At 38.7% G+C, this 15,202-nt stretch overlaps 1 protein-coding gene across 1 annotated transcript; it reads left to right on the top strand.

Moving 5' to 3' along the window:
- The first annotated feature begins 506 nt into the window (after positions 1–506).
- Positions 507–14,433, top strand: LOC118481020 (myb-like protein AA). The gene is made up of 3 exons (XM_035976099.1): positions 507–741; positions 13,447–13,710; positions 14,384–14,433. Exons 1-3 carry the CDS (start codon positions 507–509, stop codon positions 14,431–14,433), a joined length of 549 nt encoding a protein of 182 aa, XP_035831992.1.
- The last annotated feature ends 769 nt before the right edge of the window (positions 14,434–15,202 follow it).

The raw sequence follows: 15,202 nt of genomic DNA, 5'->3' as shown, positions 1-15,202 counted from the left end.
CTGGACAAGTTGAGACCGTTCCTAAGACCATAGCCAAATTCGTTCGTTGTGTTGCACCTTCCCTGACAAACCACCTTGCCTCTGCTAATCCCCAAACCATCGAAGATGCTTTTCGTATAGCCACCGAACTTAACAACAACTGCGTTCTTCATGGAACCTTTGACAAGGTTTCAACGAAGAGTGCACGCCAAGCTACAATTGACGCTCCTGATGAGCTCAAACCCTCCCAACCGTCTAAGAAAAGCCAAGGCAAGAAGCGGAAGGCTTCGATCCAAAATTGTGCGGTCGTCACTCCGCCAAACCCACAACCTTTACAAACCGTACCAGCCACTAATCCCACAACCTTTGTACCACAAGGAAACTACGTTGGGTCGTGGCCCAAATGCAACCAATGCTTTTACCATCATCCTACTGGCACCCCCTGTCGCAAATGCTTCACCTGTAACAGACTAGGGCATTTTGCCAACCGTTGTCGCAACAACCTGAAGCCCGATCAAAACCAGGCTATGGTAGCTCAACACCCTGCTCCCAATCAACCTCAGAACCAAACCGTTCGTGTGCGAGCATGTTATAAGTGTGGTGATGTCAACCACATGGCAGATGTCGGTCCTCAACGAAAACAACCACAGCAACCACAACAACAACAGCAACAGCAGCAACAACAGGCTCAACAACCCGCTCAAGGCCGAGCCTTTCTTCTCACTACTGCTCAAGCTCAAAACGCGAATGATGTCATTACTGGTACGTTCCTTGTGAACCATATTTATGCTTCTTCTCTATTTGATACTGGCGCCGATAAAAGTTTTGTGTCGTTAGAATTCGAGTCCTTGCTCAAGTGTAAACGCTCTAAGTTGCCAAAATCTTTCGCTGTCGAGGTCGCTAATGGTAAAACCGTCACTGTCGATTCCGTTCTCTCCAATTGTTCCTTGATTCTCCACGATCATACGTTTTCGATCAACCTTATACCTATGCAAATGGGTAGCTTTGACATCATAGTAGGCATGGACTGGCTTAGGCGAGTTCGTGCTGAAGTTGTTTGTTCTGAAAAGTTTATCCGCCTTCCTCTTCCAAACGGTGATTCCCTACACGTCTATGGTGAAAAGCCTTCTCAAGGCCTTAAGCTTATGTCGTGTATCAAAGCAAACAAGTGCTTACGCAAGGGTACCTTCGCCTTACTCGCCCACATTGTGGAAAAGAAGGACAAAGGCCCAAGCATAAGCGACGTTCCTGTTGTGCGCGACTTTCCGGATGTATTTCCCGACGATCTTCCTGGTCCGCCTCCTGCTCGTTCTGTCGATTTTCGCATCGATTTAGTGCCTGGTGCTACACCTGTCGCTAAGTCCCCCTATCGTTTAGCACCCTCTGAGATGCAAGAGCTCTCGAGTCAACTTCAAGAGCTTCTTGACAAAGGCTTTATACGCCCTAGTACTTCTCCTTGGGGCGCTCCCGTTTTGTTTGTCAAAAAGAAAGATGGATCATTTCATATGTGTATTGACTATCGTGAGCTCAACAAGCTTACTATCAAAAACCGATACCCTCTTCCTCGCATTGATGACCTCTTCGATCAATTGCAAGGCGCGACCTGCTTTTCAAAGATCGATCTTCGTTCTGGGTATCATCAACTTCGAGTACTCGAAGAAGATATACCTAAAACCGCTTTCCGCACGCGTTATGGTCATTACGAGTTCGTGGTCATGCCCTTTGGTTTGACCAACGCACCTGCTGTTTTCATGGATTTAATGAACCGCGTGTGCAAAGCATACTTGGACCGTTTTGTGATCGTCTTCATCGACGATATTCTCATCTATTCCAAGACGTAAGAAGAGCATAAGCGACACTTGCACCTTATCCTTGAACTCCTTCGTACTGAACGTCTATACGCCAAATTCTCCAAGTGTGAATTTTGGCTAAAAGAGGTTCAATTCCTTGGTCATACTGTCAACGAACTTGGAATTCACGTTGACCCCGCTAAAATCGAAGCTGTGAAAAATTGGATCGCACCTAAATCTCCGTCTGAAATTCGCTCGTTTCTTGGTCTTGCTGGTTACTATCGTCGTTTTATCTCCAACTTTTCAAAAATCGCCGTCCCTTTAATCTCCTTGACTCAAAAAGAGAAACCTTTTGTTTGGGGTCCCGAACAAGAAGAGTCTTTTCAAACGCTCAAGGACATGCTATGCAATGCTCCTATCCTAACGCTTCCTGATGGTAACAATGATTTTGTCGTGTATTGCGACGCTTCAAACCTCGGCCTTGGTTGTGTCCTTATGCAACGTGACAAGGTTATCGCTTACGCATCAAGACAACTCAAAATTCATGAGAAAAACTATACTACCCACGACCTTGAACTTGGTGCAGTCGTTTTTTCATTGAAGATTTGGCGACACTACCTTTATGGTACTAAATGTATGGTCTTCACCGACCATAAGAGCCTTCAACACATCTTCAACCAAAAGGAACTAAACATGCGTCAACGTCGTTGGGTGGAATTGTTAAACGACTACGATTGCGAAATCAAATACCACCCAGGTAAAGCAAATGTAGTAGCCGACGCCCTTAGTCGTAAAACTCATGTCAAAAGTATCCGTTGTTTCCAACTCGTCCACGATCTTCAAAATCGCATACGTAACGCTCAGTATACATCCGTTAATAAGGGTAACCTCTACAACGAGATGCAATGTGTTCTGAAATAGTCTCGTGACCAAATCTGATGGCATTTTATACTATCTCAATCGCATTTGGATTCCCAACCGTGATGATCTTCGCAAATTCCTGATGAAGGAGGCCCATAACACGAAGTATTCTATTCACCCTGGTGCCGACAAGATGTACCATGATATGCGTACATCCTATTGGTGGCCTGGAATGAAGAAGGATATAACCACCTTCGTCTCAAAATGTCTCACATGTTCCAAAGTGAAAGCTGAACATCAACGTCCCTCTGGCTTACTCAAACAACCAAGAATTCCTATCTGGAAATAGGAGAGCGTTGCCATGGATTTTATCACTAAGCTTCCTCGCACTACTGCTGGTCATGACAGCATTTGGTAATCGTTGATCGATTGACCAAGTCAGCTCACTTCCTCCCTATTCGTGAAGATTTCAAAGTCGAGAAATTGGCTAAGGGCTACATGAAGGAGATAATCTGTCGTCATGGTATTCCCATCGACATCATTTCTGATCGTGATGCTCGTTTTACGTCTCGTCTCTGGCAAACTTTTCAATCTGCTATGGGTACTAAACTCAACCTTAGCACTGCCTTCCATCCTCAGACTGACGGTCAAACCGAGCGTACTATCCAAACCTTAGAGGATATGCTTCGTTCATGCGTAATAGATTTTGGTGGCAACTGGGATTCACACTTGCCCTTTGTCGAATTCTCGTACAATAACAGTTATCACGCGAGTATTCAAATGACACCTTTCGAAGCATTGTATGGTCGCAAGTGTCGTTCGCCTATTTGCTGGCACGAGATTGGTCAAGCCCAAATGACCGGTCCCGAGCTTATACAAGAGACCACGGACAAGATTTTACAGGTTCGAGACAACTTATTGAAAGCCAGGAGCCGACAAAAGAGTTACGCTGACAAAGGACGCAAACCTATGGAATTCGAGACAGGTGACTTCGTGCTTCTCAAGGTATCCCCTTGGAAGGGCGTGGTTCGATTTGGCAAGAAAGGGAAACTCGCATCTCGCTACGTTGGTCCTTTCAAAATTCTCGAGAGGATTGGCGAGGTTGCGTATAGACTGGACCTGCCCGAGGAACTCAGCAATGTACACCCTGTCTTCCACGTGTCCAACTTAAAGAAATGTCTAGCTGACGAAGGACTCCACGTTCCTCTCGAAGACTTACAAGTTAACGAAACACTTCACTTTGTGGAAAAACCGGTCGAAATCATGGACCGAGGAGCCAAGCAATTGAGGCGCAGTCGAATTCCTATCGTCAAGGTTTGATGGGAGGGAAAACGTGGCGCTGAATTTACTTGGGAACTCGAGAGTGATATGAAGGCGAAGTATCCACATCTTTTCCCTACTTCTTCCTAAATTTCGGGACGAAATTCCCTAAAGGAGGGGAGACTGTACCGCTCCGCTTTTTCGTAACTTTCCTTAATTAGAAAGCTCATCTTGTATTTCTTTTTTTTTTGGAAACTTGTAATTCTTGTTATCGTATTTCGTTTCAAACCATTGTAAATCCGAGACTTCGATCGTAATGAAATGAATCTTTTATATATTGTTTATACATGTTTATACATTGATACGTGCACTCGTTTGGTACATGATTCATAATTCGTAAATTTTACACACATACAAGCCACTTGATTAACAAATACGAGACTTATAATTAATTGATACTTCGTTACACAATTCATATACTTGTTTAAATCCTTGCAACATTCTTTTTATTCTTACAACATGTTTATATACTTGTTTAGCATTAAATTTCATGTCTTATATATATATATATATATATATGTTAGACATTGTTTTATGTGGTATGAACGTTAACACTTCATAAATACTTAACATATATCACTAATATTATATGCATCTAATATGTAAAAAAAATGAATAAAAATAGATGGCTGATGGGGTCGCCACTTTGGTGGCTGAATTGTTGTTGTTGCAATTACTACACATCCACTTTTTTTTTCATTAATTAATTGTTCATCAATAATTAATATATATACTTAAAGATTAATGTTTAAAAAAAATGATGACAATATTTAGGGCTATTAACAGCCATTCGGTCAGTCATCATGGCTATTGAAATTACTTTTTTTTTATTTTATTATTCATTCAAACACTAACCTTATGATATTTAATAATAGATTATGTGTTCAGCATATAACTCAATATAATATGTAGATATCTAAACTATTATGTCACTCCAAAGTAAAAGAAAGTGTTGATGGCTGTTAAAGACGGCCTCGATCAAACAGCATGCGGCTGTCTTGATTGTTTATTTTTTTTTATTATTTAACCACCTAACTACTTGTATTAATTACTCCCTCAATTCAACCCTAAACTCATCCCCTATAAATACACACCCTCTCTAAGCCATTCTACACTTTCACAACTCTCTAATCTCTACAAAATCACTCACAAAGCTCTTGCAAATCAGAAATTCGGACAGATTCATACCTCCTTACAAAAGTGAGCATAACTTGCTCAAAACTCAACCAAATCACTTGATTCTTCTTTCTAGTTGCTTGGATAATCTTTGGGCTTGATTCCTTGATCTCTCCTTGGAGAAATCAGACCTAGAATTGCCCTAAAAATGTCCATAAACTTTCTGCTTTGTTTTAAAACTTTCTAAACTCTTGTTTACTTCAAACAAACTTGTGTTCTTATGCTTCTAGTCTATTGTATGATTAGTAAAGCTAAACCAAGGTTGTTTTACACTTAATAGGAGTGACTAAACACTCTAAACTTTCTGTTTTAATCGAGTTCTTAGCTCACAAGTGGTGTCAAGTCTTGAACTTGAAGATGGTGTGACTACTTGGTTAGCCTAGGCTAACTTACATACAAGTCCACACATCACTTGATGTTTTGTTTAAGTATAGTTGTATCTTTTTCTTTCTTGTACATATCTATGAGGTTCCTAAATGGAAGATTCGTTTTCCTACCTCCTACATGACCTATATGTTAACATATCATTCGAGGTACCAAAGTGGAGTATTTCACCTCCCACCTCCTACTTGACTTATATGACACCAAGAGGTACCAAAGTGGAAGGTTCAACCTCCCGCCTCCTACATGACTAAATATAATATTTTGTATATGATATGACTACAATAATAACCCTTAAAACCGAACCCTTGGTGGTGATTATATAAATCCTCTACCAAGTTAATAAGTTTATCACTATGTGTGTAGTTCCTTGTCACGATTCTAATAGGTCTTGAACCTATGAAATCACATACAATCCTTAGGGATTACTATAGTGTCAAGACAAGTGCTAATACCATAGTGAATATTTTCATAATATTTACTTTGTCATTCTTTGAATCTTAAGTCCGAATATCACATCATTCTTCCAAATTACTCATACACCTTGACTTTCCTCTTGTAGGATAACTTGGTGTTCCCTCCATCAATCAACTCTTCACGGATTCAAGTAGGAAAGCTTGCAAAACCGTGAGTACACTCGACCCATTTACATTTTAAACCACTTTTGGGTTGTAACATGTTACCATACAAAATTACACTTACACACACATAAACATGCTTTATGAACTCAATCCGTTATACATGCTACTTGTTATGCTAGATAATATATGCTTTATGCCATTACTATGTTATACCTCGCTTAACAATTATAGCGCTATAGGAGTAGCACACCACCCGACGGGGGATTGTTAGGTCATTATACTATACGGTCTCGTCACTCTTGTGGCGAGGGATGCTAAATACTAGTGGACACTTTGGGTTTAGACGTAATAATATGCATGCTAATTACCTTGCTTACAAATTGCCATGTGGATTCGAGTAAAATGCTTTATACTTATGCTATACTATTTAAACCTTGTGTACTCGCCTTTGCTTTTGCATTGAATTTTATTTTAACATGTTACAGGTTGATGATGATGATGCTATGAAATGAAGTAGCAATGATGCCCAGATACACATATAGACGTTTTGGTTTAAATGTTGTATCAATTTTGATTATGTTGTTATGTATTTCTTTTGAACTTGTTATGTGAATTTCCTTGTATTGTTGACAAATTAAATTATGAAATGAAATCGGTTTATTAAATATTGACACAAATAGTGTTATGAAGTCTCTAGCAATCTTCACACTTCGTCTCATCCCGATGTTTCCGCCATTGGTTGGGGTGTGACATTAATTCCGCACGAGATTCTAATTTCGTTTGAGTAATCTCGTGTCAAATCTAGTTTCGTGTGAAACTGGGTAATTCCGCACGAAATTACCTGATTTCGTTTGAAAATTTTAATTCCGTTTGAAAGTTGATTGTTTCAGGTTATTTCGCTTGGATCTAATATCGCTTGGGAGTGATTTCATTTGAAGGATATAATCTCGTTTGAAACTGTCTGACGAAGAATTTTACAACGCGTTTGCTTCATCTCCGACTACTCCGGCTGCCATTGCTCAAAGCATGAACATGGAGAACGAAACCGGAACTTTGCAAAAGCCCCTGAAACTTATGGGAATCGGGGAGTATTATGAATGGAAAGATCGATTCGAAAGCTGGGTGCAAGCCAATCATTTGAGATCTTGGGAATGCATTGAGAAGAAGTATATTAGACCGCGTACAGATTTGGGTGTTACAAAAGCAATTTCTGAACTGAATGACAAAGAGAGAGATATGTATAAAGCAGGAAAAATGATGATCAGTTTGTTACAACAAGCTGTAAAGGAAGACATTTTTATCTTGCTTCAACATGAAATGTTCATTGCTTCCACAACTGAAGCATCCTTGGTTTCGCCCAGCTTCATTTCCAACCCGGTTATTGTTTCCATTTCCATTTCCACCATCGTTCCCATTACCAGCACCGTTACGGTTTCCATTCCCGTTCCTATTACCATTACCATTGCGGCCTCCAATACCTTTACCCCAACAATCTTCGGTACGGTGGCCTGACTTTCCGCAGTTCTCGCACTTCCCAACGCGACAGTTTCCCATATGGTGAAAGCCACAGCGGTTACACTTGGGCAGAGTGCCCTGATATTTCTTAGCTCCAGACTCATTTGTAGCTGCGAAGGTTTTTGCTTCCCTAGGTGGGTTAGTGTCACGCTTCTTGTTGTTCAAACCCTTGTTGTTGCTGCGGGTTGCTTGGCTCAGATTTGAATGCTTTCTTTTCTTGTCACCAGACGACTCAGCATGCGTCTCGGTCGTTTCAGTTGGGTTTAATGATAACTTCTTCATGCGAACACAATCTTCAGTAAGGGTGACAACCAGAGTTACAGCCTCAGTGATTGTTTGGGGTTTGGCTGAAGTTACCATGCCGCGAAACTCTGGGGCCAGTCCCCAAATGTAGTGTTCAACGCGCTTAAATTCGGGAGTCACCATGTAGGGAATCACCCTAGACAAATCATGGAACCTTCGAGTATACCCAGTGATGTCAGCACCTACCATAGTTAAGTGCCAGAACTCCGTCTCCAACCTTTGGAGTTCGGCACGAGAGCAGTACTTCTCTCTCATTTTCTCTTTCAGTTCATCCCAAGTCATGCCATACGCGGCATCATCACCCAAAGTTTGAACTTGCAAGTTCCACCAAGTCAGAGCTTCATTGACAAACAACCCAGCAGCAAAAGTGACTTGCTGATCCGCGGTACACTTGCTCATGCGGATAGTGGCTTCAGTCTTTTCCGTCCAGCGCACAAACACCACTGCTCCTCCGATGCCATCGTAGTTCAGGGGTTTGCAGTCGAGGAACTGCTTGAAGGTGCAACCTGTAATTTATCCAATCAATTCACTTGTGAGCAATCGAAGAAATAATGAAACAAGGACCGTTCATAAATTTCTCCATGCTTAGCAAATTGTCTTAAGGTTACCTTGAGCTGCGTTTCCTCCAGACGAATCTCCATGTCCGTTACGCCTAGCATTGCTTGGTCCTCCACTATCTTCCGTGCGGTTCGCCTCGTACTGGGCAATAGCTGCAGAGATCCTTTCTTCCAGTAGAGCGTTCAGCTCTTCAGCAGTCTTTGGCAGTGGGGGAGGAGGAGGTTGATCACGAGCGTTCACAGCTCTTCTGGGTGCCATGTTCTGACAGAACATAACACAATAGGGTTAGACATTTTTTGATTTCGTCTTACGAGACAGTAGTAGTATATATATACAAGCATATACCACATAAGTTTCATCAAACAATTATTACTCTAGCAGAGCATTTAGTAGGCTGGGCGAGGGGTGTTCATGTTTGACCCTTTTCTTGCACTGAGGAAAGCTATACGTGACAAGACTTGCTGTGATTTCTGTGCACTGAATTCCATAATTATGTATGCATCCATAATTACGTAAATCCTTGCATAGTCTGCACAGTTCGTTCCATCCTCGTATCACTTCCTTCAGATGGCCATTGTTTTCAGGTAATGTCACGTATACTTGTGACATTCTACTTTTAGTATATGCATATGTCAATTATCACACATAATTGCAAGTAATTCTTAATCATAGACAAGTGCTACCCCAGTGCACCCTAAGTCTCGTAGTGTCTTTTCTAGACTCTTGTGAACAGTTTCAGTTAGTGGATGTCGCGGGACGTTTTATGCAATGAAAACTTTTTGAAAAATTGTTTTCGTGGTAGGATCCTAGAGATTGTAGATTAGACTCGAGAAGGAATCCTGGTCCACTACAATCGCAGCTCTGATACCAATCTGTCACACCCCTTTCTCCGGCGGAAGCACGAGGTGTGATCATGAACGGTTCTCATTGCATACGAAAGGTAAACATACTACATGCTCGTAAAAATAACTTCAAATACCAAACATTTCATAATTTGAAAACATAATTTAGCGTTTACATCGCGAGATAGCATAAAACATTGTCTTAAAAAGTTTACAAGTTTATTTAAAGATAAACATAAGCGACATCCACAAGCATGAGTAAGGCCGCGCGCACATCCACTTCTAGTTACCTGAGATACATGTGAGTTTTTGGAAAACGTCAACATAATGTTGGTGTGAATTCATGCAGTGATAGTTTTAAATGTTTAAAATACTCGAATGAAAACATAGTATGAAACTTGTAGAATGTATGAATGTTTGAATGTAACTTGTAAAACGTATCTGTAACTGGGTACTATGACTGTTTGAATGTGTGAGATTGCTAGTGGTTTGCAAGGCCACTAACATGTGTCACGACATAGGAAGTCACCAAACCTAGGCATTTTTGTCAACTTTGACTGAGACACAGAAGCACTCATTGGTAGAAGTAGGCCAAGAGTGGGGTTTCCTGAAACCCATTAGATCTAACCTTTTGTTCCGTGGTCTGAATGTATACGTTGATTAATGGTGCTTATGGTACCCTATTCGAGACATGGTCTAGAATGTTTCACTTGAATGTTTTTGTACCCATCATAACACATGTAAACATTGTAAAATTTGTAATATGTATTTCACCCCTGAAGTGTAAAACCAAAACAGTTAAAGAAAAGGGGGAGCATGAACTCACAACTTTGCATTCCTTGCATCGTAAACTTCACCGGATTTGCTTATAGTGCGTCGTGACCTAAACGTGTTTTATTATCGTTAGTCACTAGACTTGTATCGTATAGGCACAAGTCACTATCTTTTAGTATGTGTATTCTTGTGTTAAAAAATATTTTATATTTTTAACTAAGTGTCTTACTTATATTATTCTCTCAACAATAAATATAAGTTTCTTATATTTTGCACTTTACGCCCGAGTTATATATCTGGTATGTTGTATGTGTATTTTTGTTACAAAAATTATGGCGAGATTTATATTCAAAAAACATAGTTTAGAACACACTAGCAAACATTTGTCTAGAAAAGATTTACTAAGTGTTAGGATTTTCAGAAAATTTCGCCATGGTCTCCTTTGTAAATGGAGGTGTCCATGCTAAGTAGCATATCATTTTCTTTAACATGTTAGGTCGTTCTCAAATAACCTACCCGACATTTAGACACGCAAATTACCACTTATGTCGTTTCAGCTTTATTCTTCATAACTGGGCTATTTTCGGGGATTTTAATAAAATAGTTAACTTATTCCAAAAATTCTCAAACTTTTGTAGAATATCTTAAACGATCCAAATATTATTGTGTAAAAGCCTCGGGATCCAATTCATTATCAGTATTTTATAAAAATTCATTTTCCAGACTGCAATCAGATTTATCTTTTTCAGACTACAGCCCACGGAATAATTTATTTAAAATTCATCGTAAGTCCGATTTACGAAATTGCAGTGGGAGAATTACAAATACATCAGTGGTCATTTACTGTACAAATTTTATGAGCTAATTCTACACAGAACTCAAGTTATGACTAAAAACATTTCGCCCATTTACTGAAGTAAAAATTCAGCTTTAGCTGCTGTTACAAAAAGGGTCTTTGAAAATAGTAAACGAAGTCCAAAAATTATGATTCCAGTGCCATTAGAACCGTATTTCATAATAACACGTGATAGACTCAAGAAAATCAAGTTTTTGTCAAGTTACGACCTGGTTACAGCCAACTGAAGTTGGCTGTAATATTTGGACAAAAACTATTTTCAGCTTATTGTGTCCTAACGCACGTTCCATTTGTTCCGCTAACATGTCTAGTGATCAACAACGACCTTTAACATCCATTTTAGCGAGTAAATCATCAAGTAATCAACAACATGTTCACTACAACATCCTACTACATTATTTCATCATGTAAATCTTCATGTAAAGCTTTATGTTTGAATCTTTTATGTTCAAGTTTCTTGTTCTTTAGTGTTCTTCAAAAATTTCAACATAACAAGTCTTTTAACCACAAAAAGATAGAAGTAAATAAGAGTGTTGAAGGTGCTTTCTACTAGCTTAAAGCTAGGGGAAGAACAAGGATGAAGATTGAGTGGTTAATAGTAAACGAATGAGGTCCTTGATGATCCGCAAACACCAAGCTTCCTATAATGCCTCCTTACACCTTGAGTGAACCTTGGATTGGATGAATGAAGATCAAAATATGGTGATGGTGGTGGTGTTTGGCTCAGCCGATTGCAAGAAGAAAAAGGAGAGAAGGAAGTGTGTTGAGTTGTGGGTGGATAATGAGAATGAAGAACTAATGGACTTTATAAACAACTTTCCAACATGAAATTACACATGGGTTAATATGTTTAAAGAGTACTAGACATGATCTAATAAATAATTTTATAAAATCATCGGGTTCCCAATGTCTCCATAACTGGTTGGGGGGGGGGGGGGCATCTAGTTGGATCTTGATTCTTGGTTACTAGTTCTAGTTACATATTAAATGATATGTTTAGGGATTTTAGGTGTTAAGTGTTTTGTATGATGTAATATGGTGTTTAGGGACTATAACTAGCTTGGTAATGTTAAAACAATGCTTCTAATAATATTTTGATGTTCCGGGTAATGTCCGGTTGTTCGATTAGATACCGGTTCGTTAAAGTGCTAAATTGCACCGTTTAGTGTCTTTTAAGTATTCTTTTGTGACACTTTCAATTCCTGACACTTAGGGAAATATTCTAGATGATAAATCATAATTTTTACATAACATTGCAGTGTCCTAATGCTGATTATAGCTGAATTTAAATAAATTTTGCACTTAAAGTGCATTTCGGGTGCTTTTTAGTGCCTATTTTAGCTTCCGGAATGTCTATATGTTAATCCTTGTATGTACTCTTGGGTTTTAATGTATTCTTGTCGTTGGACCTACACCTAGGCTCCAATTTTTATTGTCTGACTGCTTTCTGCCGAATTGTTGACACAATGTGTCTTACCGGTGAGTTTACTAGTATTTCTGACGCAACGCTTTCGTTAATGCATAAAGCAATGTTTTGTAGTATAAAACGTGCATGAATTCACTTGTATAGTATGCTATCAGATAATGTTGACATTAAAGCACATAATTACAGTCATTAGATAATATTTAAAGTGTACAGAAATTACCAGTTTTGGTGCCAGTTGTCACACACAGTTCATTGAAAAAATTGAAAGTCAAGATCTTGAACAGCAAAAGATTGCAAGGATGAACAATCCGAGTAACCAACAAGATGTGAAAATGTATTACAAAGGTAGTGTTCAAGAGGTTGAAATGAGTCCGAAGATTCAAACTGCTTTTAATGCTGGGAACTCATCTGGAACTGTTGATCAAAGTTCAAACAGTAGCAGTGGAATCTCTTCATATCCAAGTGTGAATCCAAAGAGTTCAACTACAAGCTTTCAGCATCAAAGTTCAAAAACTGGAAATGGTTGTGTGATACAGTGCAACATTGCATTGAATCTCCCGAATGGTTAGAGTGTTTCTGAAGAAGTTGCAAGAGATCACATGACATTACTTGCTACAGTTTTGGAGACCTATGAAGGATTGGTGGCTGGAAGGATCGGAAATCCTATGTTGACAAAAGAGGATTACGATCAGATAGATGCAGAAGAAATGGAACTAATGGACATCAAATGGTGCTTGGCTAGTGTCTTGAGGAGAGCAGAAAAATTTAAAATGATTACAGGAAGAAATGATTTTTTTAGATGCTCATGTATCTACTTTGGGTTTTGATAAATCTAAGGTAACTTGTTTTCGTTGCAGGGAAAAAGGTCATTTCAAAAGAGAATGCAAAAATCAAGAAGCTAGTGGAGTAAAGAATCCATTTGGAAAGGATGATTACTATCGGAAAGCCATATATCAACAAGTTGCTCATCAACCACAACAACAACAACAAAAGGAGCCACAAACTGCACATGCTAGAATGATTGAAGATGCAAATAAGAAAGCTTATTATGGTATCATTGATGAATATGATGAAAAGGTGGCAGAAGATTTCAGTTGGGACAAATACATTCCACCTGATTCAAAAGTTGTTGCTTTAGTTGCAAAAGTCATCCAAGAACCTGAATTGTTTACAGAATGGATGAATATGATTGGTGTTAAGGCTAAGAATCAAGATGAAGAGTCTAGTTCATCGGAAGAAAATTCAGAACAAACAACAGTTGTGGATCAATCATCATCAGATTCTAGTTCTTCAGATGATAATCCAGAAAAGACAATAGAGTTGGATCAATCACCAACTGGTGACAGTGGTGATGATGAGGAAGAAAAACAGATTAATATTGCAAAAACTCAGTTATCTCCTGAAAGTTTTCAATTTTATTTGCAGATCGCTTGGAGAAGCTGAAGGAGAGACGAGCAGCAAAAGAGCAGAAAAAGAAGAAATGTGAAAATGTTGATCAAGAAAGAAATTCTGAACATAGTGACAAAGTTCAATTTGCTGAAGAAGTGTTTCAAGTGATAAAAAAGTGTTTGAAGCCAATGAAAAAGTTGTTGAAATTGAGAAAATTGTTGAGGTCTAAAAGATCATTGAAGTAGAGAAGATTGTGGAAGTCATTAAACCTTGCTTAAAGTGTTTAGAATCTTGCAAGCAGTGTGCAGAAAAAGATGAAAAACTAAGTGAGAAAGACAAGATGATTGAAAAGTTACTGTTTGATCTCAATTATGTGAAGGAATCATACGATGTATTGAACAGAACGGTAACTGGTCTGCAAAAGACTAATTCTGAAAGAGAAGATGCATTGACAATGCTAAATGTCGTGATGATGTCGAAGCAGAAAGCTAGCAATTTCTATATTGAAGAAAGTGCAAAATGGAAGCAAGAGTTGGAAACTGAAAAGATAGAAAATGAGAGAATCAGACGATTATTACAGAGTTATTCTAGTTCTGATTATCTTATTGACCGAATTTATCCAACTGTTGTAGGTATGGAAGCATTTAAAGATGAGAAGCCGAAGAAAAAAGGATACTGGTAAGAAACAGAGTGTTAGTTACAACAAGTGTCCGCCTCCGATCTGGGAAGGTTATTCTCCCAGAAAACCAAATGAGGAGCAAGTTCAAAAGGCAGTCAATATAAAACTGAAGTCTGATATAACCGATGAGTAACCAAAAAACATTGACGTCACGTTCACATCGTCTGACACTGAACATGAGTCTGAGTTAATAAAAAAGGTGGTCGATCAGGTGTTGGATACAGATGAGGAGTCGGAGTCAAAGTCTGAGTCTGGAAATTTGAGCTCGTCGGTCAACAGTCCAAAAACGTCGTTTAAACGCGCTTACAGTAAAGAATTTTTGTTATCAAAATCGAATTTGGATGATGAAACATTTGAAGTTGCATATACTTTGAATGATTCTGACAAATTATATTCTGATAAAGAATTTCCAATAAGAAGTGTTCAAATTGAAAAGATTAAAAAGGTTTTCAAAATGACAGAAAGTAATATTTCTGAAATAAAAGATTTAAATCTTACTGAAAAACTTAAAAAATACACTTCAAGAGTTCAACAACGGTTAAACAAGAAAAAAAGGTTACAATTCTGGTTCTGGTTTTCAAAAGAAACCAAACCATAATGGTAATTTCAAAAAGAAAGGTTTTGGTTTTATTCCACCTGAAAATTATAAAAATGATAAAATTTCTAAAACAAACACAAAATTTGTTTCAGGAGGAAGTGCTGAAAAAGAACAGAAGAAACCTTTCTGGAGACAAACAAACCAGGAGTTTCTCATTGAGAGGAAAGGGACTGG

This window comes from Helianthus annuus, chromosome 8 (genome assembly GCF_002127325.2).
Source record: "Helianthus annuus cultivar XRQ/B chromosome 8, HanXRQr2.0-SUNRISE, whole genome shotgun sequence".
Taxonomy (NCBI): Eukaryota; Viridiplantae; Streptophyta; class Magnoliopsida; order Asterales; family Asteraceae; genus Helianthus; species Helianthus annuus.
This window is presented reverse-complemented; position numbering and strand designations above follow the sequence as displayed.